At 46.2% G+C, this 27,744-nt stretch overlaps 1 protein-coding gene across 1 annotated transcript in view; it reads left to right on the top strand.

Annotated features, from left to right (window-relative positions):
- Positions 1 to 27,744, top strand: part of GRIK4 (glutamate ionotropic receptor kainate type subunit 4) — a 422,106-nt gene that overhangs the window by 6,035 nt on the left and 388,327 nt on the right. The window contains exon 2 of the mRNA XM_004385613.2: positions 5 to 136. Coding sequence (XP_004385670.1) covers positions 55 to 136 — 82 coding nt within the window. The 5' untranslated portion in view covers positions 5 to 54. The remainder of the gene's footprint in view (positions 1 to 4; positions 137 to 27,744) is intronic.

Raw genomic sequence — 27,744 nt, 5'->3', positions numbered from 1 at the left:
GCAGAGTTATGTCATGCCCAGACCAGCAGAGGGCTCCATGAGGATTTATAGAAGATGCCCCGCGTCTCGGCGCCTTTGGTGCTGCTTCCCGTGTGGCTCCTGATGGTCGCCTGCAGCCCGCACTCCCTGAGGATCGGTAAGTGCCTTGGGCACTGTACTCCGGGGGCAGCCCGGCTCTGGGTGATGCCCCCACGCATTACCTCAGATGTCCCTGGAGCCCAGGGGACATCTGACTGCTGCACTGATCCCTCAGGAAGCTGCCTAGACCCTGCACTGTGTCCTCCCGGAGTTTGGGAGGGGCGGAGGAGCAGCCAGCAAGTTGGCAGCTCTGATCTGGTCAACCTGCCGTGCTCCCCTTGTGACTAGAATAAAGATGCTGCAGACTCCCTGTGACAGTTGGAACTGACTCAGTCTAGCACATTATAGGGCAGCTGTTAGGTGAAGAAGGAGGGCAGCTGTGGCTGTGGGGATTCCTAATCCAGGGCTGGAGATAAGAAGCCACTTCTCCTCCCCTCTGATCAACCTAAGAAGGCTTCCTGGAGAGTGTGCCATCTCCAGGGCTGTTTGGATGAAGCCAGAGAGTCTGCGTGGTGACCCTGGCCCTGCTGCCTGGGAGGGCCCTTGATTTTGTGTCTGTGTGCTCTCTCCTGGCTCTGGAGTGGCGGGTGGGCAGGGCCACTTCAGTGACATGGGTTCCAGCTGCTCTCGCTTATCCTTGTTTCTGTCGGAATGCTCACTCTAGTGTGGGCAGGCAGTGCTGATATCTGTGCCGTCAGCACCCTTATCCCTGGAGGGTCCAGGGGGGCCTGGGAAATCAAGTGCCTCCTCCCCTGCCAGGACTGAACAAGGCTTGGTTAACCGCAGGCTGGGGGATGAGGAGAAGGGCAGTCCAGCAGACCACAGTGTGATCATCTGATGACCCAGCAACAGAGGACCTGTGGAGTCAGGACAAGCACTGGGTGTCAGGGATCAGGGGTGTGTGTTTGTGTATCTGTGTGTGTGTGTGTGTGTCTGTGTGTGTGTGTGAAAGGGGTTAGTGTGGATTGACGGGCGGACACAGCAATGCGAAATCCAGGCAGGTGAGTTGTTGACCTCAAGAGCCCCATCCAAGAGAGCAGTAGGACCTCAGGAGCAAGAGTAGATGATAGTCCTGGAGGGACTCACACCAGGAAGTTACCCAGACAAATAACCACATGAGGCCCCTCTTCCCAGACTGGGGATGCGGTGTAGGCAAAGTGGATACTTCATGCTTCATACAAGCTGCGCCTCAGCTCCTAAAATTGAACTTAAAAGGGTTAGAGGCTGACTTAGAATGAAGATGTCTAGATGCCGAGCTGCAGGGAGTTGGCTTCTTGTTGCTGGGTGCCGTTGAGTCGATTCTGACTCAGCGACCCTGTAGGACTGGATAGAACTGCCCCATAGGGCTTCCTAGGCTGCAGTCTTTATGGGAACAGACTGCCAGGTCTTTTCTCTTGCCAGGTGGCTGGTGGGTTCAAACCACCAACCTTTTGGTTAATCAGCCGAGCGCTAACCATTGCGCAACCAGGGCTCTTTTGTATTAGCTTCAAGCTCCCCAGTTCCTTCAGTGGTGATTAGGACTGGTCCTAATCAGTGAGGCCGGCATGCTGGTGTGGGCAGAGGCCCCAGTGTGGGCAGAGGCAAGCCAGAAGCCGAGATCAGTGAGGCCAGGCCTCGCATGCCACAGTCCCACTCGCAAGCCGATGAGCTGCTTCGTGTTCCCATGCATGAGCAACGCCAGCCAACTGGAGTCAGAAACATGGACAGGGGACTCAGTGCTGCCCCTTACCCTGCCTCTGTTTCCCGCTCTGCATGCTTAAAGAAAAAAAAAAAAAATCTTCCCATGTTTTTTTTTCCTCCCTTATCCCCATTCATTTCTAATGTAACTTTGAAACCTAATTTAGTTCTGCTTAGTAGCAATGCAAAACGGTTCATATGCTTAAGATGCTTAATTTATAAGATGCCTGCAGTTATTCAGCATTTGCTGCGAGGTTTTCTCCCCCTCTGAGTGAGCGGATAAAGCAGTAACCCATCAATTTCCGTTTGTCGCTAATTGGAAGTGGAAAGGGATTCAGCTGAATCCCCAGTGCCTCGTGGCCTGGCCCTCCTGACACTTGTTTTCCAGAAAGCAAGCAGAAAGTGGCACCGACAGATCCTGCTCTCAGCTGCTATGCCGGCAACAGAGGGCTTGAAAGGGACCCCACGTGCCCCTAAAGCAAGACTCAGAGCAGTATTTGTCCGGCCCTGGCAAGACTCTCCTGCCCTCAGTTTAGTTCATGCCAGGCCACTTCCAGCTGATTTCTAGCCAGGGGCCTGCTGGTTGGCAAGGTCAAACCGGGCTGAATCTCATGCAGAGGCCAGGAAGCCAAGTTAAGCCAACAAAGAGAAACAAAAGAAAAACCAGAACAGCAATGTCTGGACCTGTTTTGCTGTCTCCTTGGTTATTCTGGGAGCCAGGGGCTTTCTAAAAGTCCCCCGATCCTTCTGGATGGAAAGGTGTTAATTACAGTGGCTCCAGAGGGGATCTGGAGTAGGGCAGGGACGGGAAGAGAAGTAGGTCAGGAAAACACAAGGAGCTGTCTTAGCAGCAGGCAGCCTTGCACCTTGCACACAGATGGGCTGGACGAGCCCTCATGGGGCAAGGGTCGCCTAAGTCCTTCAGTGGCTCACAGGAGACAGAGGGATTGCTGCCCCTCCCACCTTCCCAGGGTCACGTTTCCCCAAATTTGGGCCTTCCCGAGAGCAGGGCAGTCAGAGCAGGGCTGCACAAAAGGCCCAGGAACCTGGGAGATAAATCGCCCCGCCTGCTCGATCTCAGCCTCACTTCTCTGTTGGTGACAATATGGATGTTTGTGAAGAGGCAGCCAGACCCATTACCCTGCCTTATGACTGCTGTTTTTCATTTTAGTGAGGCATGGGGTGGGAGATGCAGCTGAATTGTCTATTACATGTCCGGTGTTTACCCCCCGAATGAGACTGTGGGTAAGAGAAAGGGATTTTATTTATGACTATGGAGCCATGGGCATAAATTCCTCCAACTCTCACAGATACGCCGGCCCACTTCAGTTATCCGTCTTCCGCAAATGTCTTTTGATTTTGCTTCTGCCCCTCTAGGTCCTCAGAGTGATGACTGTGGCAGCCACAAGTTAATAAATGCCCTGAGAAGACCCTACCCCATCTCAGTAGCTCTCCGTTACTTAAAGGAATCACTGTCAGAATATTTTAGAGCCATAAGGGATTATAAGGATCCTATTATCCAGCTTGCTCATCTTACAGATGAGAAAAGAGGCCCAAAGGGGACTGTGATTTGGCCGACGTCATACAGTAAGGAGGTGCCCAGTCGGTGGCAGTCACCACTAGAACCCGGTCTCCTGGACTCCTTGTTCAGCACTCTCCTCACTGCCCACCAGTGGCCTCCCTTAGCACCAGAGAAGCAGACTCACCTTCAACAGTGTGGGAAGGTTATCTTCTGTAGTTTCCTCCTTCGTTGTTCGGGAAATTTTCATTCATTAGCAGGTGTTCTCTTTGCCCCTAACACATCAGGCATTCCACAAGTATTTATTGACTGGATGAATGTTAGGCTTGCCAGCCTATGTTTTGTTACTTTTTCCCTGGTTCTGTATTTTAGCCACACTGAACTACTACTCACCGTTACCCAAGTATACTAGGGGTGTTTACTCTGGGCTTGATCTGTTCCCTTCACCTTGCCTGCAGTACTTTTCCTCCCATTCCGTCTCCTCTGCTGAGAAGCTTCTCTCCTCTTCTCTTCCTCTTCGTCTCCCTCCTCTTCCTCCTCTTCACCCCTACCTCTTCCTCTTCTTCCATCACATAGCCATTGGCTTAAACGACCCTCCCTCAGCAAACTCCCTCCCAGTCTTACCCTGTCTCTCCCAGAGGTATGGGAGGGGAGAAGAAGAGCCGTTGCCCCCAGGTGCAAGCGCAAGAAGGCACCGGACAAGGTGCAGAATGACATTCCAACACGCCACAAATACGAAAGTCACCTGACTGAGGCAGCTGGACAAGAGGGGGAAAGGCGTTTCCACTGACTCATCGCTGCTATCAACGTCTATTCATCTTGAAATTGTGGGGTGGGCACAACTTAGAGATTGCCCCTGGACGCCCAAATTGGGGAGGGGGGCACAACTTTGAGATTTCCCTTGGGTGCTTGTTACCCTCCCTACACTCCTGGTCTCTCCCAGGGACAAACCATCTTTTCCCTACTATTCTCCCATTCTTTGCTACATATATCTGTTCCAGCACTTACCATATTGTATTCTAAGTATTGCATCATTGTCCTCCCAGATTCTGAACCCTATGGGTGAGCACCTTACACAAGGGCTGGCACCTGATGTATACAGGTGTATACATAGCTCAGAACCAATTAATGCTATAGATGCATGAATCTGTGGCTCTTGTAAGACTTGATTCCTCGATACCATACTTGGTATCATTGTTTTAATGTATTTTCTTCTGGTCTTACCTACGCCCAAAGAGGTAGACTTATTGGAAGAAGCAGAAGGGAAAGGAGAAAAAGGAGAAGGAGAAAATGGAATGGGCTTAAGATCCTGATTGGGTTCTAATGCAAGTTTGGCTATAATAGTAACTATAATGATTCAATTATTCATTCATTCATTTACTCAGCCGATATTTATTGGGTGCTGACTATGTACCAAATGGTGAGGATACAGTGCTGAACAATAATAATCACAATACTAACTCCCACTTGGAAAGGCCATACTCTTTGCCAGGCACTGGGCTAAGAATTTCACATACATTTTCTCAGTCAATGTTCATGTCAGAATTAATGATCCCATATCATAGATGAAGAAACAGAGGCTAGTGGCACACCAATACTGAAATTTGAGCCTGTCTATATCCAAACTATCTCTTTCTGCTCTGCTCTACTGCAGCTAGCGAACCCCTGGAGACAGGATATTCCTTTATCTCAACAGTCACATTAAATAAATTGTGTTCTTCTATCTGGTAAAGGAATTGAAAGGTGGGATCATTATTGCTAATATAGTCTCTTGTTTTTCTTTGACACTTTGCTTCCAAAATAATTCCTAAGGGCACAGACAGGTCCTTCTGACAGATGAGGAAACTGAGGCTTGGGGAAGCTCAGAGGCTTCTGCTTGGTGGTACGGGAAGTCCTGCTCGGTGTGGGTGGCACTAGAAACACCAGCAGGTTACCACAGCAACTGAATCTCTTTCTTATTTAAAGTTGCCCTGTGTGTGAAGCTGCAAGAGCTTGGAATTATTTGACACTTGCCTCACTTGGACCCCCAAGCATTTAACAACTACCATTTTTTTTCCTTAGTTGGTTTCCTCTGCGAGCTCAAAGTCCTGCACAGAGACTGTAAAACATGGAACATTCAAATGTTATAAAGATGAAGATAATAAGAGAATTGGGGGAGTCGGGGGGAAGAATAAAAAACACTGGATTTGAATCTTGTTCTGCTGTATATTAAATATATTCGACACACTAAGATTCAAATGTACCAACTGAATTCTTTGCCTTGGGTTTTTTGAATGGTGGGCTCCCCCGTTACTGCTATCATGTGATTTGATTTATGAAATTTTGATCTGCATGTAACTTTTCATGTCTTTTCCAAATTGAGTCACTATATAGACAATCAATTGGTCCTTCACATTAGTGACAAATAGAAATTGATGACTTTCTCCTTCATCTGTCATCTAGAAAAGGAATGTAGAAAGGTTTCTGGGCCATAAATCTCTCCCCTGGGAGCACCTTAAGGAATCTGTATCTTTCTCATTCATGTCTGTATCCCCTGGGTCTAGCACAGTGCCTGGCCCATAGTAGGTGCCTAATAAATGTTTCCAAAATGAGTTATATAAGGTCCCTGAGTGACACAAACAGTTAAGCACTTGACTACTAGTCAAAAGATTGACAGTTTAAACCCACACAGAGGCACCTCAGAAGACAGGCCTAGCAATCCACTTTTCAAAGGCTACAGCCTTGAAAACCCCATGGAGCAGTTTTACTCGGCGCACGTGGGGTCACCATGAGTCAGAATTGACTCGACAGCAACTAACAACAGCAACATGGCCAGTTTTGAATCTTGCGCCGACCTATCAGTTTTCAAACTTCTTTCGCCCAGAAATGGCTCAGCGCTCAAAAATGCCAGCCAGTTTTATTGTTGGTCTACAAAGTATGTAATTAGGAGAACAAATCTTTTGCCAAAGAAAGTGTGCATGTGTCTGCGTGCATGTGTCCTTGCATAGGGCTATGTCTTCTCTTCCCTGCCTCACCCCTGCCACCAACAATCTTCAGGGTAGATGGGGGACACTTGGTTGTAATTAGACAGACATCCAGGCCAGTGTGTGTGGAGTCGTGTCAGCCTAGAGAGTGGAGTTATCCATCTTCATCTGTGGCTTGGTCTATTGGGAGCACCACACAGAATGCTTTGAGGATGTTTATCTTCTTTCAACCCTTCCAGAACCAACCTTGTGAGCTATAGCCCCAGGCTGTAGTCTCTTCTGCTGAGAAGTTGGAGATGTTTCATTTTACAGATAAGAAAAACCAGGGTCCCAAAAAGGCAAAGTTAGTTGGTAAAGGCTCCTGCCTCCCAGTTGCCTGGTGACCCTTGTACCATGGCTTACAGTTTATCAAGTGTTCTTACATACATCTTAATTCAAGTTCCTCCACAATCTGTGAGGCAGGTAGAAGTGTGCACATCATACGGAAGAGGAGACAGAGTCAGTGTAGGACTTACCCAGGCTCCTACAGTGGCGAGTGGTAGAGTCAGAGGGAACAGGACATCTTCCAGGCTGGGGCAAAGGCGGTGAACCTGATGGTGTCTGAGGACAACCGTGGTGGCAGAGTCCTGAACAGCCTTTTAGCAGTATGTCCTTGATGGTGAGGACTGAAAGCCACCAGGGGCAAGTGTGCTGAAGACCAAGACCTCAGGAAATCAGGCCGAGCTAAAGAGAACCAGGCAAGTAATAGCAATGACCGTCAATGAGTCTTGTTTCTCTATTTTGTTTTTTTAAACATACTGTGATTGATCTCTGGGAGGAAACTGGGAAAGGTTCCAATGGCAGGGGTATCAGAGATGAAGGGATGAGACTGTTGTTCCACGACTAAAAGCCCTGGATAATAGAGATGATTTCCATGTAATTTTGGTGTGTGGCCACATGTGGTCATTTGTGCTAGAATGGCTTGGTTTCCCTGAGGCTCTTATTCTGCTCCTCAGCGTTTGTTATGGCTTGATGGTGTCTGTGGCCTGCTGAATAAAACAGAGTGCAGCCTTGCCTGGGAGGTGGTTGGTGGACCTGACTGACACCATTAGGCTAGGAAGAGATGGGTGTGGTATTAGGAGAACAGTGCTGGCGATACTTTGTCAGAATTTCAAAAACTTGTCTCCAGCTCTGAGGAGTGGCTTACAGAAGTCTTGGGATGGGGAGCAAGCTCTGTTTTTTTAGGGAGGGGTGGAAATTATGGAGAGAGATTTTGGTTTGATATAAAATAAATGTTTACCAGGCACACAGAATGAACTGTCCAGGATACCAAGGACCCCGTAGCTAGAGATAGCCACAGAAACGTTGGGCAGGGATTTCAACATCAAATGGGAAGTTGGACTTGTGACCTATAAGACTTCTTCCAACCTGGGAATCTGGGATATAATATTTTAGCCTTTGTGTCTGTTCTCATACTCTCATAAAGAGATCCATTATCATGGTGTCCTCATTAATAACCACTAACGAAAGTTTAGAATTGAGGCAACCATCTGTGTAATTTCAATCATGACTCCATTTGGTCTCAATTGCTTGGATAAGCCAGATAATATTCGTACTGATTTTTGTTTTGCTGGTGTAGGCCTGGCCAGACTGGGTGTTCCCTTTCTCTCTGGCCGCTGATGGAGGGTCTTCAGCATGGGTAATAGAGGAAGCTGCTTCTGGATGGCAGCCGTATGCCTTCGAGTGTGTGAGTCTGTGTGGGTGAGATGTGCCTGTGTACAGTGGCAGAGCCAGCACATCCCACTCACAGCCTTGCAGTTCAACTGTAGGCAAGACAGTCACAATTAGCTCTCATTAGCCTGCATAAGCAGGCATACGCTCCCTATTGACTACGGGGCCTGGGGCTTGGCTGGTGGGGAGCATTGGGTGGCAGGATGCTGTAAGACAGCTGTCAGGTCGCCCAGTAGTTGGTGTGTGTTTCTTCCCATTGAGCTGAATTATGGTGCCCTGTCAGCTCACTATGGGCTGGGCTGGCGAGGCCCATTAAGCCCACGCTGGTGAGGAATGCTGCTCAGAGGAGAGGGCTCCGGCCTGACAAGTGAGACCTCTGTGACTGCATGCCCTGGCTTGCTGAGTTCTCTGGCTGAGTAGATGGTGCCATTGTGCTGGACTCGGGGTACCACAGAATCCCAATGCTTGGCCCAGATTGGAAAGCCCTGGAATTGAGACTTTTTTTGGTTAGTGAGACCCCCTTTTATAGAAGAGATTCACTGTTCTAAAGCTACCTCAGGGGGAGGCATTAGCCACAGCCCTTTCAGCCTCTCTCACTAGCTGAGGAAACCAGCGTAACTGGGGTTGAGCAGCCATCTGGGGCAACCCATAAGCGGTCCCTCGGGTGTCTCCCTCTTCTCTCAGCCCCTTGCATTCAGGTTTGAGCTCAGCAGTATTATTCACCCTACTTGGCACTGATTCACCCTGGTGCCTTAAATGGGACCTGGATAGCAAGGGGAAAGCAGGAATCAGATGTGCTAAGGTAATGCTGGGTAGCTCCTTGGATCCAGCATAGTAGAGGTTAAGACTAAAGCATGGACTCTGGAACCAGATTGCCTGGGTTTGATCTGAGCTCCATCCTTTACCAGTTACATTATCTTGGGCAAGAACTTCATTTCTCAGTGCCTCAATTTCTTCTTTTATAACATGGGCTGATCGTAGTCTCTACCTCATGTTTATATGAGAATTAAATAAGTTACTGCATAGAAGGTGCTCAGAACAGTGTCAGACACATAGTAAGTGCAATGAAAGAGACATCTATTATTATTACCATTACTGGACCAGCCTGTGTCCATCTGTTAGCCTTCTCCTGCCTAGAACATCCTTTCCTACTCCCCCACCAAATCCCATCTCTTCCCTCTTTCAAAACCTGGCTTTAAATCCACCTCTTTCTAGGGGATGGGAATTCCCACCTTGTTTGAAAAACTTTTACTTCCAGAATTCTCATTGTGTAAGCTGTGTTCATGCTCATATTCTCACACACATATTGCAATGTCTTCATTGGTACTTACCTACCTGTTTTTTTCAACCTTATTTGAATTCCATCTGCCCCACTAGCCTAAGAGTATCCTGAGGAAATGAACTCTATCGCCTCTACCTCAGTGTTGGGGGCTTTTCACATTGGGGTAATGGTCCCAGGTCCCGCCTGATGGATCAGAACTATCTTCCATCTTAAAAACCGTTCTTAGCCCAGCATCCCTTTTCAGCTAAACCCATATTTCCTCTCTGCAAAAGTGAAACTGCAAAACAATGCCCCATTCAAGCTGTTTCCATTTCCTCTCCTCTAGGGTCGCTATGAGTTGGAACCAACTCGACAACGGCACTAACAATAACAACAACAGCCACCACCTTCTCTATTAATAGGACTCCCTCCAGTCAGCACCCGCCCGCCCGCCCCCGCAATTGACTTCCACATTACTAAATCCAATGATCTGTCCCCGGGTCTCATCTTACTCCTTCTCAGTCTCCTTTGCTGATTCCTCGTCATCTTCCTGCCCTCTGAATGTGAATGGATGTGCCTCCAAGGCTGCATCCTGGGATCTGTTCTCTTTCTACTCACACTCACTCCCTTGGTGATCTCATTCAATCTCCTGACTAAATGCACCTATATGCTTCTGACTCTCTAATCTCATCTCCAGCTCTGACCTCTCTCCACAACTCCAGACTGACTCATATACGCAGCTGCCTGCTGGCCATCCCCACTTAAATGTCTAATAGACAACTCAAACTTGACATGTCCAAAATCGAGTTCTTGATTTTCTCCTCCAAGCCTGTTTCTCCTATTGTTTTCTTCATCTCATGCATGGTAATACTATTCTGTCTATTTGGACTTAGACCCAAAACCCTGGAGCTCTCCTTGACCCTATCTTTCTCTAACATCCCACATCCTCTCTCCATCAGCAGATCCTGTTGTCTCTACTTTCCAAGTATACCCAGATTCTAGCTACTTCTTAACACCTCAACTGTTACTTTCCTGTTCCAAGTCAGCATTATCTCTTATGTGAATTATTGGAAAGCTTTCTTATTAGTTTTCTTGCTTCTTCCTAGCTCTACCACTGTTAATTCTCAAAATGGCAGCCAGAGTGATTCTTGTAAAATGTAAGTTGGATCATGTCAGTGCTCTGCTCAAACCCACCAATGGCTTCTCATCTTGGCATAAAAGACAAAGTCCTTACAGTGGTCCACAGGGCCCTACATGATCTGCCCCCACTAGTCTGCTACTTTTTGTCCTCATCTCTTATCACTCTGCTTTTGCTTACTCCACACCAGCTCCACTGGCTTCCTTGCATTTCCTCAAACACACCAAGAAAGCCCCTGCCTCAGGGCTTTTGTGCTTGCTATTTTTTCTGCCTGGAGCAGTCTTCTAGATATCGGCATGGTTCCCTCCCTCACTTCCTGCAGGTCTTTCTCTGACCATCCTATGCCACCTTGCTTTCACCAGTGCTCCCTATTCCCTCTTCCCTGCTTTATTTTTTCTATAGTTCTTATCACCATCTGACATACTGGTCCTGTTTATTTATTGTCTGTGTCTTCTCATGAGGAAAAGCCTTTGCTCTGTTCTCTGCTGTTTCCCCAGCACTTGAGACAGTGCCTGGTATATAGTATCAAACCGAACCCACTGCAGCGAAGTTGATTTCAACTCATAGCGACCGTATAGGACAGGGTAGAACTGGGTAGAACTGCCCCATAGGGTTTCCCCGGCTGTAAATCTTTGTGGAAGCAGACTGCCACATCTTTCTCCCAAGGAGTGGCTGGTGAGTTTGATCCACTGACCTTTCGATTAGCAGCTGAACGCTTTAATGACTGTGCCACCAGGACTCCTTGGTATATAGTAGATGCTCCCTAAATACCTGTTGAACAAATGAATGAGCAATGCAGACTCAAGGACAGTCCCAAAGGAGCTTCAGATTTGAAGGCTTTTAGAAGGCAGAGATGATGATGGGCTCACTTGATACACAGGTGAGTCTTAATAGGTACTCCTTGCTGAGGACAGTGTAATGACCCTGCTGCTACCTGCTCCCATGTTTTCTAATCTCTGCAGCCAAATCCCAGGTCTTGAGGCTAATCTTCCTCCCATTCTGAGGAAGCCCAAGCCAGCACTTTAATGATTTAACATCAGAATGAGTCTTGGCTACTGGTCTTACTTAGTCCCTCAAATCTAAACACCAGGCTCTTGGCTTATAATCAGCCCCCACCTGTGTTACCACTGCAGTACCCAAGTCTCTGTTTTGTCATCAAGTCTCAAACCTCACTTTGATATTCAAGCTTCCCTGGGGCTATGGTGAGGCCTTGCTTTTCTCAGTCTTCCAAGAGCTTGGAGACCTGAACTTTGATCCAACCTTCCAGCTCTTTCCTGAAGCTGCCATTGTTGGCCAGGGTACCTGCCTCTTATCTGCCAACAGAATTTCCCAATACTGTGCTCTGCCTGTCTGCTTGGGCTTAGATTCATAAAATCTTAATGGTGACAAGGACCCCAAAATCTATCACTCTGTCTTTTACCTACTGTCCTAGCTCTGCATGTCCTGCAAGATCATACAGAGCAAGTCTAATACTCCTTCCTGTTACAGCTTCTCTGAGATCTGAAGCACTGTTATTTCATGGCTCCTAGGGTCTTCTTTCTTCCAAAGATTCATCATTAGTGCCTTTGACTGTTCCTTCCATTTCATTGTTTGGATTCCATTCATCATTCTGGTTACCTTCCTCTGAATGGATTTTTTTTGTCCTTCCCAGTTAGGATGTGGTTCCCCAAATCAGAGGTAGACACTCTGCTCCTCTGCTTCAATCCAGCATGGGCACCTGCTCTAGCCTGATGGGGATCTGGTCCCCAAGTTTAGACCCCTGTTGGACCCGCACCCACCAAATGCTGGATGAACAGTCCTGGGGTCAAGGAAAGCCAATCAAGGTCTCAGCTGTGCCTGTAGAAGGCAGCCCCTCTTGGCTCTTCATGGGCTGTGCTGTGCTGTCAGTGCCCAGAGCTGGTACTGCTCTTTGAAAACCCTCTCACAGGTTGCCGCGGTATCTCAGACACCTGTCTGAAGAAGCCAGGAGCTGGGATGCTCCCTGAGTTGTGTCATCCCTGTGACCTCTTTCAAGCTGAGCTTTTCCCATCCTTTCTAGGCCATGGTCTTTTGAGCAGGAAGTGACACAGGCAGGGGAGGGAACACCACTTTGCTGGTGACACTCATAAACTTCTCCCAGTGGCAGGGATCTAACAACACGAGACTTTGAGCTTTCAGCTCACAGATGAAAGAGCAGGGATTTTCCCCGAGATGACAGAAAAGGGAAGATACAGCCCCAGGGGTCTCAGCAGGAAGCTCTCTAAAGGAGTTGCTCCAAAGATAAACCAACCACCAACTTGTGCTGGAGTAGAACTGCAGTGGTGGCCCAGGACCTGTGGGCTGCCACCCAGAACCAGGCCAACAGGCTGGGGAAGAGGAAGAACTTTCCCAAGGCCTTCGTTAAGGAATTCTCCTTGCACTTCTTAGAGCTGTTGGTGTCTCTGAAACTAAAACGACCTTTATTTGAAAATGGTGGTTGAATGCAAATTTCTACTTTAGAGCCAATTTGGAAAACTTGGAGTGTTAAAGGAATTAAAATTGTTAAATGGAAATAAGTCTAGTTGGTAGAGATGAAATAAGATATAAATAAGTGGAATTATCTGTGGATTGTCCCCATTGGCGCTCTCCCTTTGTTTAATTAACCCGTTCCTCATCTGCCACAGGAACTGTCTCCAAGAGAGCAAGATTGGCTCCTGGGAGGAACCCAAGCAGGGGGAGACAGGGCTACCCTCTCCTAGAGGGCTGCTGCTGTTGGCTTGTAGTTGCAGCGTGGGTGGAGACTACCTTTTGGGTCTCGTATATTAGTAGTGTTGTGTTCCTAGGGCTTTCATTGGTTAATTTTCGTAGTAGATTGCCTGGTCTTTCTTCCAAGTCTGCCTTAGTCTAGAAGCTCTGCTGAAATTTGCCCACTGTGGGTCATCCTGCTGGTATTTGAAGTCCCTGGTGGCAAAGCATTCAGCATTGTAGCAACAGGCAAGCCTCCATAGTATGACAAACTGGCAAGACACGTGGTGGACAATATAACATTGTCCGATATAGTGCTAAAAGATGAGATCCCTAGGTTGTAAGGCTCTCAAAATACGCAGTGGCCACTACAATGGACTCGAGCAGAACAACAGTTGTGAAGATGGCGCAAGACTGGGCAATGAAAGTTTCCTTTTGTTGTACGTGAGGTCACTATGAGTCAGAGCTGATTTGATGGCAACTAACCACAAATATTAATAGCAGGAAAGGAAACAGTGAAGTTAGGTCTGCTTGGTTGATGCCTGGTGTCAGGAAACCCTATGACTCAGAGAGAGAATAAATGCACGAGGACAAGAAACTCCATGAAGCCGTAAGCATGGCCACCTGGGAGAGCTTGGAGTTTCATGGTCAAGTCTTCATATCATAGGCATCATCAGACAAGTCTGGCCTTGGATTCAAAAGGCATGGGTGAGAATCCCACTTACTAGCTGTGTGCCTTTCTCACAATCAATTTCCCATCTGTAAACTGGAGATAACAGTGTTTACCATACGAGGTCACAGTATTAACTGAGAGAATGGATGTCAAGTACCATTCACACTGTGTAGCACATAGTGATATTTAATGAATAGAAGTTCTCTTTCTTCTTGTTTCTTTTAAAAAATAGTTATTTGCTCAACAGCTATGGCAGGCATAATTCTAGATGGCATCATAGTGAAGTGGAATGGGTATGGGCTTTATTAACACACAAACCTGGAGTTGAATTATAGTTTTAGCATGTGATCTTGGGCAAATTATTTGACCTCTGTTTTCTACTATAAAATGAGGGTAATAATACCTTACAGGATTGTTGAGGTTTACGTGAGATAACATATACAATGTGGCTAGCATAGTGCCTGATAGTTAGTAGGAGGTCAATGAATAGTAGCTATTATCATCAGCACTACCATTATTATTATTACTATAGTTTTCTATTGCTGTGGTCACAAATTACCACAAACACAGCCTAAACAGTACAAATTTATTATCTTAATGGCCTGTAGTTCAGAAGTCTGACATGTCTCACTGGGCTAAAAACCAAGGTGTAGGCAGGGCTGTGTTCCTTCTGGAGGCTCTAGGGGAGAATCTGTTTAATGCTCATTTGGGTTGTTGGCAGAATTCAATTTCTTGCAGTTGTAGCACTGAAGTTCTCGTTTTTTTGCTAGTTGTAAGCTGAGGGCCATTTCCAGCCTCCAGAGGCCACTGTATTCCTTGGTTCATGGCCCCCATCTTCCATTTCCAAAGCCAGCAATGTTGTGTTGAGTCATTCTTACATTGCATCTCTCTGACCTCAACTAGGAAAGGTTCCCCAATTTTAAGAATGCATGTGTCATGGATTGAATTGTGTCCCCCAAAAAATGTGAGTAGCAGCTTGGCTAGGTCATGATTCCCAGTATTGTATGATTGTGTTACCTGATGTGATTTCCTTGTGTGTTGTAAACTCTACCGCCATGATGAGATTATATGTGATCTCCTCAGGTGTTATAAATTCTATCACTGTGAAGAGGTTATGCTGATGAGGTTGACAAGATTAGTGTCTTAATGCAATCTCTTTTGAGATATAAAAGAGAGAAGTGAGCAGAGACACATGGGAACCTCATACCACCAAGAAAGCAGTGCCGGGAGCAGTGTGCGTCCTTTGGACCTGAGGTTCCTGCGCAGAGAAGCTCCCAGACCAAAGAAAGACTGATGACATGGACTGTCCTCCAGAGACGACAGAGAGAGAAAGCCTTCTCCTGGATCTGATGCCATGATTTTGGACTTGTAGCCTACTGGACTGTGAGAGAATAAATTTCTCTTTGTTAAAACTATCCACTTGTGGGATTGCTGTTAGAGCAGCACTAGATGACTGAGACAGCATGTGATTAGATTGGGCCACTTGGATAATCTCCCCATATCAAAGTCTGTAACTTTAATCACATCTGCAGATTCCCTTTTGCCATGTAAAGTGACACACTAAAAGGTTCTAGGGATTAGAAGCTGGATATCTTTGGGGGCCAGTATTCTGCCTCCCACAGCTGCTTTTCTGTTTGGATCGCCTCCACAAATGGGGGGCTATGTCACTTGAAAGCCTTCTCGAGAGCAGTGCCTTATGCAGGGGGACAGTGCAGTTAGAAACTGTCCTTAATCTAATCCTTGGCCCGATTTGCCTGACCCCTGTTATGGTCAACCATTTTGTATGAGAACCAGGCAGCTCTAGAGCACCAAAGCTGGTGTGTTTCCTCAGTGATTGGAGGGAACTGGACGTGTTGGACACATTACACCTTCTCCTCACTTATCAAATATCTTGTTATCTGATGTTTTGCATTTATGACAAATGGTAAAAAATGTACTATCTGACTATCTTGTGCATTAACGGCATGCTTCTGGCAGTAACGAACACCAAAGCGCAAGGCTAGAGTAACGTTTGCTTTGATGGTTAAGGTTATGTGTCAACTTGGCTGGGCCATGACTCTTAGTGGTTTGGCAATTATGCAATGATGTAATTTGGCAGCTGTGATATAATTTGGCAGCTAAGTGATGATGTAATTTGGCAGTTATGTAATGATGTAGTCATCCTCCATTTTGTGATCTGAGTTGGTCATCTCCCGTTTTTGCATAACGCCGATTTTACATAACAACCTGGTCTTTGGAACCTAACCATGTTGATAAATGAGGAGTGAGTGTACTGCAGCTGAGATTGTGCTACAAGGGGAGAGAGAGCCGGGAAAGAACTATGTAACAAGAAGCACTTTATTATGTCGATTTAGTAGTCTCCTCATTTATAACATGTCAGGGCTCTAAAAGGAGTAGCCTACAAGCTGAATGTTATCTGAGGCTGTGTCATATGGTCTTGGCTGAGCTTGACTTGGAGTGATGTGTTTATTTCCTGTTATGTCTACCATAGCAGGAGTCTCAGGGCCTAGCAAGAATTATATCCCCCAGAGTCCCAGCAGACTATCTCTTATTCTGCCTGCCATCCTTCCAGGAAGGGTCAGATCCCCTTCTGCTTTAAGAAGCAATGTGATGTAGGAAGGTACTGCTACGAGTGAGGAGTTAGGAGACCTGGGATCTAAAGCTGGCCCAGCCTGTTCTTCTCTCCCCTGGCACTTATTTGATACTGTCCGTACCCTGCTCTGGGTTAGGCTCTGTGGGAAATACAATATGATATTTTGTTGGTACTTACGGTAAATAGGAGCCCTGGTGGTGCAGTGGTTAAGAGCTCAGCTGCTAACCAAAAGGTCGGCAGTTCAAATCTACCAGCCGCTCCTTGGAAACCCTATGGGGCAGTTCTACTGTGTCCTGTAGGGTCACTATGAGTCAGAATCAGCTTGACAGCAGTAGGTTTTGGGTTTAATATATGCCCATAACTTTCTATAAATTATCTACGTTAATTTTTACAACTTTCCCCAGAGATAGGTTTGGTAATCTCCATATTAAGTAAGAAAAATGACATTCTAGGTGGAACATGGAAGACCCTGATTTGGACGCAGATTTCTTTGGCTCCTAACCTGTGTTCTGTCACCAGACTAGGTGCCTCCCTTTCTTGTCCCTGCTGTGCTCCTCTCGTTGGAGCCTCTGGCCAGTGCCTTGTGGGCTTGGGAGGTATGGGGGGGGGAAGGTGGGCATGAGTGAGGGTAGGGTTAGCCAAGACCCACATGGCACTTCAGTGTTTTTAGACGAGCAGGAGGCAAACATTGCCCCTCAGCCCCCCTCATTGTCCCCTGCCTTGGCAGGTTTCCTTTTCAGACATTTGAGAGAGAGAAACTAACTTAAAACTGAACCATAGGAATAGCACTGAAGGCACCTATGGGCTAAAAATAAGAGCAGAGGCTGTGCCACTCCGAAGGGACAAGTCTGCACACTGGCTTTACTTATAGCTGCTTATTTATTAGATTCTAAATGATGTTTAACCAGGAATCATATGGCAGTGATCTTTGATTACTTATGCAGCTAATGGCTGAACATATATTATTATTACTATTTATTCAGCCCTGTTAAATGTGTCGGGTGCGTCTCGGCAGGAAGGCTTCAAGGAAAGGGGCCAAGAGAGTCCTTTGCTTCTAACATCAGCACAGGGCTCCAGAGGAAAGAGAATAGATAAAGTGGCTTGGCAGGTGGTCCTACAGACCAGGTGAGGGATGCCACCAATTTTCTTTTAAAAGGGGCAGTCTTTGGGAACAAAGGAGGTGGTAGTGGAAGTGGGAGAGAGCTCCCTAAAAGGGAGTTTGAGGTATCTAGCCTCATAATAACAGACAGATATATAGATGGATAGTTAGATAGACAGACAGACAGACAGATAGATAGATAGATAAATAGACAGATAGATAGATAGATAGATAAACTGCCGTTAATTCGACTCCACCTCATGGAAACCTTATGTACAACAGAACAGAACATTGCCTGGTCCTGCATCATTCTCATAATTGCTGGCACGTTCAAGTCCATCATTGCAGCTATTGTGACAATCCATCTCATCAAGGATCTCCCTTGCCCTCATTGGCCCTCTGTTTCACCAAACATGATGTCCTTCTCTAGCGATTGATTCCTCCTGATGACATGCCCAAAGAATACGAGTCAGACAATGTTCTGTTGTAATCCATGAGGTTTTTACTGGCTAATTTTCAGAAGTAGATTGTCAGACCTTTATTCCTAGTCTGCCTTAGTCTGGAAGCTGTGCTGAAACCTGTTCCCCATGGGTAACCCTGCTGGTATTTGAAATACTAGTGGCATAGCTTGCAGCATCACAGCAACACACAGGCCACCAAGGCATGGCAAAGGTGGCAGCTTACAATAATAGCAACCATACGTTGAGTACTTGTTATGTGCCAGCCACTATGCTAAGTGTTGTTTAAAATTATTTAATTCTAACATCACCCCCCTTTTACAGATGAGAAAGCTGAGGCTCAGAGAAGTTAAATAACTTTCCCAGGGTCACACAAGTGGTATGAAGCTGGGCTGGCATTCAAATCCAAGCCCTTTTTGATCTGGAGGCTACATACCCATCAGACTGTCCTGCCCTACTTCAAAGCCAGTTCTTTTCCCTTCTTTTTATTAAACTTAACTTTTTGGGTAAATAGCCAAGAAGAAGAGTAGAAAGCTTGTTGCCCTGAGAGTCCAGGAAAGGGTGTGGAGTTCTGACTTCCCCTGTGTACTCCCAGTGCTTTACAACCTGCTCCAGATGAACTATCAGCAGTGCTTGGGGCACGGTCCACACAGGGCCACCTAAAGGCTTTTCAGACCACAGGACCCTTCCTGCCTAAGGCTCCACAGCATGGAAGCCCGGGCATCTGGCTAAAAGCGTGGTGGGAGGTGGTGGGGACTGGGCACTGCCGGGCCCTGGGACAGGAAAAGTGAAAGCCATGGCATCACCACCCTCTGGATGTCTGAACAGAGCAGAGACCCTCCTCACAGGGAGAACTCACCTCACTAAACTGTAGCCTCTCTAAGCCCCTCACCTGTCACCTCCCCACTCTTCTCTTTCCCAGTTTTGTTTTTCTTAGAAGAAAGTGCAAACTCCTTTTTAGGGCACTTGAAGTCTTTTTAGGCAGGCTGCAGCCTGTCTAGGTAGCTTCATCTTTCAGCATTGCTCCTCCCCATCCCCATTCCTACTAGCATGCATCCTGAACTCACTAGCATGCATCCTGAACTCCAGACAACACACTGGAGTCCCCAAAACATCCTTCATTCTCAGATTTCTGGGCCTTTGCTTCCTCTGCTGGAATACTCATCTTCTTATCTTGCCTGCCTGGTGGAATTTTATTCATCATTCAAGGCCTTGCTTATATGCGACCTCCTCCTCTAAGAAAGTATCCCTGACCCTCCTTTCTATCCGCACTCAGAATGAGTATAGTGGGATGGATCACTTTTATATGGCCTTTTCATGGTCTTGAGAGAGGGTAGGGGAAGATACTGATAGGACTATGATTCAGCTGTGAGTGTTGATTGTCAATAGGGTTAACTGTGATTATAAAAACTATAATTATAGGAGCAGTAACTATGAAAGAGTAGAGGCATTGCTGGACTGGAGTACTCTGGCTGAACCTAAAGTCCTTAAAGGTTTTGCTATACTGATACCTTGAGAAAGTCTCAGAGCAAGGGAGTAATTTTCTCTCAGTTAAATTTTATCAGCAGCCAGAGAGGGTGAAGCCCAGATAACTTTTGGATCAGATCAGATGTATACCTGCAGCAGACCTGAATGACTAGTACCTGAGTAACGTTACCCTGAAGATTCTTTGCCCTACTGAAGCATTAATTGTTAATGACCATTTTGGACTGGTAAAATGATTGGGAGGGGGGAGTTAATCCTCCAGGTATGAAAGAACCACGGCTAGAAAGCTAGGGGTGGCCTGTAGTGCGATGGATTACTTTGTTATGGATTAAATTGTATCCCCTACAAATGTGTGTCAAGTTGACTAGGCCATAATTCCCAGTATTGTGTGGTTGTTCTCCATTTTGTGATCTGATGTAATTTTTCTATGTGTTGTAAATCCTAACCTCTATGATATTAATGAGGCAAGATCAGAGGCAGTTATGTTAATGAGTCAGGACACAATCTACAAGATTAGGTGGTACCTTGAGTCAACATCTTTTGAGATATAAAAGAGAGAAGTGAGCAGAAGGAGAGGGACCTCATTATTACCACCAAGCAAGAAGAGCCAGGAGCAGAGTGCATCCTTTGGACCCAGAGTCCCTGCGCTGAGAAGCTCCTAGACCAGGCGAAGATTGATGACAGGGACCTTCTCCTAGAGCCAACATAGAGAGAAAGCCTTCCCCTGGAGCTGATGCCCTGAATTTGGATTTCTAGACTTCTAGACTATGAGAGAATAAATTTCTGTTTGTTAAAGCCATCCACTTGTGGTGTTTCTGTTATGTTAGCACTAGATAACTAAGACACACTTTTATGTGGCCTTTCTCGCCATGGTCTTGTAACTCCCACCAATGACTGGCTGGTACTATGCATTTGGAGTAACTGTGGCTCACCAAGGGGATTGGACAGCTTGCTGCTAATGCAGGTAGGGTGCATGTGGGGATGGGACCATGAAAATAGGGTATATGGAACCTGAATGAGGGAATTGGTCAGTTTTGCCATCCTGCTAGGCTTAAAGTGAGACATGGGGAGAGAGAGAAGAGTTGTAACACGAAAGACAGTGAGAGACGGCAGGCAGCAGTCACAAGAGCGATAGTGGCATGAGATGGCAGGAACAAGGAGACCAGCACAAGATGGCTGCAGTGGGGCTTGTGACCCACAGAGCTAGGAGCTTTGTAACACTTACCCGAGCAGGGCAGAGAGGAGGCCGAGAGGCCAAGGGCCAGAGAGAGGGCTGCCTGCTGGCACAGCTGAGAAGAAGCTGTCCTGATTGAAAAACTGTATCCTGAGTTTTTTCTGATTCTGAGTTGTACCCTGTTACTTCCCTGATAAACCCCATAACTGTGAGTATGGTCTGTGAGTTCTGTGTGGTCATTGCAGTGGATTATTGAACCCAGCAGAGAAGTAGAGAGTGCCGTGGGAGTGACGACTGGTGTCAGAATTGGTAAAAAGTTTGGAGAGAGGAGGTATGTCTGACTCTGCCTCATAGGAATCAGCCTTGGGCTGTTGATCTTGATTCTCCTTCCCACTTGTGAAGTTAAAGGAGGTGAGACATCTCTGCCACACCATTTTTACAATGAGTCTCTTCCTCTTCAGTGTTCCCATACCATGGTGTGAGTGACAACCTGAGCCTTCATCTCACATAACATAGTGATGTGATTTGTTTGGGCATTGATTTCTCTGAGGGCAAAGACCAGGTCTTGTTAACTCTCACTCCCCCTGGCCTTGCTCATAGTAGGTGTTCAGTAGACATTGGTTAAATGAATGAATGAATGACTCATTCTTATCCTGGGCTGCTGTGGCAAAGGTGTTGTTCCGCTTGGACCATATCCCAACTGGCTTGTAAAACGAGGACACTGGGGTAGGAAACAGACTAAATGAACGAAGTTACACACCCTGAAATAGAACAGGAAAGAGCCTGAATATTTGGGTTGGGGGAAAGAGGGAAGCTGTTAACTGGCTGTTTGTCTCTGAGTTTGGAAGGGAGGAGAAAGAGACCTTGGCTGGGTGCAGAAGGAAGATATCACCAGCTGCCTTCCCAGTGACCCTCTCCTCCCTGTAATACCAACGTTGCGTCTCTAGCCTTTTCAGTTATAGCAAAATACACTGTGTGAAGCATTTGAATTTTAGAAAGAGGATTGTATGTCCTTGGCCCGGCATCATGGGGGCCCCTGAGCTGCTTGGCTCCTATGCCCGGCTCCCCACCAGGCAGGCTCCACTCCACGATGGGGGCGGCTGAGCCATGGGCCTTTTCAGCCCTTTTACTCTACCACTTGGTGCCCCTCCCTGCATGTCTGCAGACATGGTGGCCGATGGCTGCCTGGGGTTTGGCCAGATACCAGAGGAGTTGAAGAGAGGATCCTCAGACAGCTGCAGGAAGGGACCCAGTGGGAGGCGGAATAAGGAGGCTGAGTGGAAAGGAAGAGTAGAGAGGGACTGGGGGAAGAGGTCAGAGCTAGGGAAGGAATGGCAACTGGAAAAGCTCAGGGCCAGGAGGGAAGCCCAGAAGGAGAATGAATCCCAGACTTTGTTAACTGTTGAATTTGCAGGTGGTGACGTCACCTCTCCGAGCTTTGTTTTCTCAGTGGTCTCCAAGGTCCCATCCAGCCTGGCCTCTGTGTTTCTATACAGTTCCTCTCTTGTGAGGCCACACTAGATGCATTTGATTCTACCTATTGTCCTCACCCTTCATTGTTTTCTCTCCCTTTCCTCTCTTCCTCTTGCCCCTCTATTTACTATCCACCTGGGTCTAGATTATCCCCTGATTAAATGCCATTTAGCTGTTGGCTGTCTGTTCACTCCATTTTTATAGACACATTCAGTGAGGCACAGAGGCCAAGGCCTGATTTTGGAGAGGGAGGGAAATGAGAACAGAGAGCAGCGGCGGCCCACTTAGATTGGATTTTAATAAAGTTTCCAGCTAACCTAAATAATCTCCATCACAGGTGGCCTAGCCACTGCTGAGTGCATTGGTCAGCTCAAAGCTGTCTCCCCAGGCTGGGGACAGGGATAAAAGTGCACAGTTGGCCCTAGGGGGTAGAGTTATGGGACCCTGTTGGAGATGAAGAGTCCGTCTCAAGCTGAGGTCCCTCCTTGATGGCAAGGGTAGGGCTATTGTCGAAGTGCTCCGAGGTAAAGGCTCTCAGAGGGGAGGCGTAATTCTTGCTCTTTCAGCAGCTGTTAATTAGTTGCAGATGATGAGATAATTCATAAAAATTAGCAGTGATTTCCTTCATTGTGTTAATATCACCAAGCAATAAAACTGCTGTTCAAGGATGACTTTTCTCTGCATCGAGGAGCAGGATGTCAAGGCAAAAACAACCCTCAACAGGGGTGGTGGGAGGGAAAAAGGAAAACAGAACTGGTGAGAGAATGTCAAGGGGAGTGATTTCCAAGCTTTGGCTGGAATCATTGGAAAGAAGTCAAACTGACATACAACTCCTTGTGTCTCTCAGCACTGCCTGGGAAGAAATGCATTTGGTGGTGTCACCTTGGCGGCCTGGTAGGCAGGCAGACAGAGCTGTGGGGGAGGACTTACCTGCCACTCAGTGGAAGGAAAGATGGCCGAAACTAGAAGCCAGGCCTTTAGCTTCAGCTCTGAGGAGGGAGTTGGCCTGGGCTTGCAGTGGAATTCTCTGGAGATGGGACACACTTGTTTATCTGGCCTCTGAGCCCCTTCCATCTGCATTTCTTGGTATCTTTCCCCTCTCTCACCAAGCTCTGGTCTCACTGACCTAAAGTCAGTTTCTTGGCCATGCCAAGAGTTTTCCTGCCACAGAGCCTTCACACATATGGTTCCTTCTGCCTAGACCATTATTTATCCCATTTTTGTTTTTAATCTGGCCAACTCCTATTCACCCCTTAGGTAAAATGTCATTTCTGGAGATAAGCCTTCTCTGAGGCTAGTGCCTGGCACAATTCCTGGCATGATATACATGGGGAGTGAGGGATGCATGGATGAATATCTCTTCCCTGTTTAAACCCTTCCCCATACCCCACTGCTTACAAGATAAGGTCTAAACTCAGTTGCATATAGTATCTTATGTGACCTAGCCACTGCCTACCTCACCAACCGCATCTCCACCTACCCTCCTAACTCTGCTGTGCTTGCAGTTCTGTGAACATGCCATACTTCCCCATTTGTGAGCGTTGAAAAATGCTAGTCACCAATCCCAGAAGGCTTTTGTTCATGTGTTAGCCAGTGAATCCATCCCGACTAATTCTCTGAGACCCCATATAAATGTCATGGTTTCTGTGAAGTGTTCTCTGACACTGTTCTCCCTTCTCCTTTGTTGCTCATCCCCTCCCTCTGTGTCACCATACTGTGTAAATGTCTTGATTGTAGGTTTGCTTATGGGTCTTTTCTGTACCCATTGTGCTCCATTGAGGGCATCCGCTGACACAGAGTGGGCTCCATAAATTATTGAGTGAACAAATGAATGAGTGAATTGAAAGCTTAAAAATGGTTTCAGGTACTATTTAATAGCCCGGGCCACAAACGATTTTGGAGGGAGGCTAGGGAGGTGACAATGACGATGGTAAGAAGTAAACAGATACTTTTGAAATTGAGTTGACTTGTCTTATTAGTAGATAGGATGTGGGAGATGAAGGGAAGGCCAAAAATGACCAGGTTTCTGGCTTGAGCAGCTAGGTAGCCAGAGGTATCGTTTATTGAGAAAGGGGAAGAATGGACAAAGAGCAACCTTGGGTGTGTTGAGGGGTGGGGAATCAAGAATTCCATCTGGGAGATATTAAATTTGAGATGCTGTGTGAGACATCCCAGTGGAGATGTCAGACTTAGATAGTGAAATGGTTATAAGAAATTAGACCTCAGAGGAGACGTCTCAGATGGAGATATAAACAGGGAAGTCATTGGCATGTAGATGGTATTTAGAGCCATGGGAGCAGGCAGTCACTAAGGAGAGAATGGTGTGGAGAAGGCTAGGACTGTGCTAATGTGCAAGCAACCTATAATGTTTGCTCAAAAAGATGATCAAAGGCTCATGGACCATTTTGTGGAATAGGCACAGTATGTTGTTATTATTAGCTGCCATCGAGTCAACTCCCACCCATGGTGACTTATGTACAACAGAACAAAGTGTTGCCTGGTTCTGCATCATTCTCACAGTCATCAGCAAGTTTGAGTCCATTGTTGTGACTGTTGTTGCCAATCCGTCTCACCAAGGGTCTCCCATGCCCTTGTTGACCCTCTACTTTTTCAAACATGATGTCCTTCTCTACCATTTGATTCCTCCTGATGATCCAAAGCAAGAAAGCCAGACAGTGGTCTGTTGTGATCTATAAGGTTTTCATTGGCTAATTTTCAGAAGTAAATCACCAGGCCATTCTTTCTAGTCTGTCTTAGTCTGGAAGCTTCGCTGAAACCTGTCCACCATGGATGACCCTGCTGGTATTTGAAATACCAATGGCATAACTTGCAGCATCATAGCAACATGCAAGCCACCATAGTATGACAAATTGACAGGCAGGTGGTGGAGGCATAGTATAGTGAATCCATAATAAATTGCAAAGCTAAAATATATACAGACTAAAGTATAGCCTAAGAAATTTAACCAGCAAAAAAGAATAGAAAGCTGTGAAATTTGTGTCTGGAGGCACATTGACTAATAATGGTAGGCTAGCCATAGAATTGGTCAGTGAAAAAGAGGAAGACCCTAAACAAGATAGACTGACACAGTGACTACAACAGTGGGCTCCAAGCATAACAAAAATTGTGAGGATGGCACAGGACCGGAGAGTGTTTTGTTCCGTTGTATGTAGAGTCGCTATGAGCTGGAACTGACTTGACGGCACCCAACAACAACAAAAGCCACAGAAAAGTAGACAATGGTCTTAAGAGACCATATTGTCTTTTGGTAGACCAGATGACAATGAGTTATGTCAGTGTGGCCTCACATCCTGCCCTAGATGGAGTATCCGTTTGCTAGACTAGGAAAAGTTATCACCAGTGATGTGTTGGAAGATTCTCAGGAGATAAAATGTGAGCACAGACTTGCAAATAAGTACGGAAGTTTTCCAGGCCTCTAACACTTTCTGGTAAACCTCCTTTTTTTCTGAGAAGAAAGCAGAGTGAAAAATGTGGAATATGCATTTGATTTAATTTATGGTTGATCCATTCACTCATTCATTACTGAGTATTACTATGAGCAAGCCACTATAAGGCAAGGTTAAAAAGAAAAAGAATAGTAGTTGATTCCTGACCTCCAAGGGCTTGTGGAGACAATACTAACACATATGAAAAATTTAATGACAGTACAAGACAATTTAATAACTCTAACAAGGCAAAACATATTTAAGTGCCCAATGGTGCTGACAATATTTGCTACAAGAGCTTAGAAGAGGGAGATCTCCCCCTCGATATACGGGAATAGTCAAGAAAAGCATTTTGATGTTTACCTGATCCAATTATTTATCTTGTAGAAGTGAATAAAGGATTTTTTTTTTTTTAAATGCATAAAGGAAGTCAGGATTTAGAAGCTGGTATGGAATCTCTGAACCTGTAGTTTGGGGGAAGATGATGTTTAGATCTGCTGCCATCTATTGGTGAGTGTGGAAAGGAGCCTGGTGCATGGTCCTCAGGTGGCAAAAATGAAAGGAGAACCAGAGTTGGCACCTACCTCTCTGGGACAAGTGAACTTTGGTGATTAAAAGTGTGTTCCTCAGACCAGCAGCATTGACATCACCTGGGTACATGTTAAAATGCAGAATCATGAGGCCTACCCCAGACCTACTAGCTCAGAATCTGCATTTTAGCCAAATACCCAGGTGCTTCTCATGTCCATTAAAATTTGAGAAGCACTGGCATAGTCCATTGTTTCCAAAACTTCCTTGATATGAGACTCTTCTGGGATGCTTCCCAGACCCTCTCCCCTGGAGATTCTGATCTGGAGTGGGGCTTGGTAATTCATATTTCTAGTAAATATACCCAGATGATGCCAGCCATCAGGAAAGTTCTGAAGGCTCTGCTTTAGACTATTCTATTGTTGTGACCCACATCCTTGGGTCAGACCAGCTTTCTTACCAGTGCATACCCCTGGCTATAGGAGACCCTTCCTTCTGTTGAAATCTTGAAGACTATCAACCAAATGGCATTTTCTTGGTCTTCGTCCTCCCATCCTTCTCCACCACCTCTTTGCACCAGTCACAGTTTTAACCACCTCTTTCTTCTTGAAACTCTCTCTTGACCTTGATTTCAATTAGACTAGGGTCCTTTTTCTCAGTTCTTCTCCTACTTCTAATTACTTCTTGTGTCTTTTTTCTGATTATTCTTCTACCTTGAGTCCTTTACTATTCCCTCATCCCTTCTAGGCAGCCTTGTCCACTGCATGGCTGGAGTTACCTTCTATGTAAATAATTTCCAAATCTTCTCCAACACTGACCTCTTCTGCTCTGCCTATGTGCTGGACATCCCACACGTGTGAGAGTACCAGTCAGGCTGGAAATCAGTAACGTTACCCTAAGAGGCAACAAGAATGGGCTTTAGAGCTCAACCCACTTGGATTTGAATTCTGCTCTCCATTTGTCAGCTGAGGGATCTTGGGTAAATTGATTAACTTGCTAAGACCCTATAGGACAGAGTAGAACTGCCCAGTAAGGTTTCCAAGGAGTGACTGGTAGATTCGAACTGCCAACCTTTTGGTTAGCAGCCAAGCTCTTAACAACTATGCCACCAGGGCCCCAACTTAAATTAATAATACCTGCTTCAGACAATTATTATGAAGACCAAATAAGATAATGTGTATAAACTGCATGGTACATAGTAAGCACTTAATAAATATTAGTTCCTTTAAAAAAAATTTCTTCATGATACCTCTGTCAAAGTGAACTCAATTTCTTGTACCTAGCCTACATTTTTTTAGTTCTATGTCTTTGTTTCTACAGCTCCCTCTGCTTGGAATTTCCAATTTTGCTGTCTTTAAAGGCCAAGCTCATTGCCACCTTGACCATGAAGTCTTTGATCCACCCAACCCCAAACCAGTTTCCACACAAATTCCTATATTTCTTTAACTGTCACTCTTATGGCACGTAAATCATTTTTTATCTTTTGTCATGACATCTTTCTGAAAGACTGAAAACTCCATTCAGGCCGGGCTCATAACTGTATAATGGTTTTATTCCCCAAGGGGTCTAGCACAGTTCCTGTGCAGGTCCTTTCCATACCTGGGAAGCTTGAATGTCATACTGGTAATCGGTGGGCTGCATCACCTTTTCATGTGAAAGCTAGCACATTACTCTCCCTTACATATGCAAATAGAGGAGATGTCATGGATTAAATTGTGTCCCCCCAAAATATCTGTCAACTTGGCTGGGTCATGATTCCCAGTATT

The sequence above is a fragment of the Trichechus manatus genome, unplaced genomic scaffold (genome assembly GCF_000243295.1).
Source record: "Trichechus manatus latirostris isolate Lorelei unplaced genomic scaffold, TriManLat1.0 scaffold00143, whole genome shotgun sequence".
Lineage (NCBI taxonomy): Eukaryota > Metazoa > Chordata > Mammalia > Sirenia > Trichechidae > Trichechus > Trichechus manatus.
This window is presented reverse-complemented; position numbering and strand designations above follow the sequence as displayed.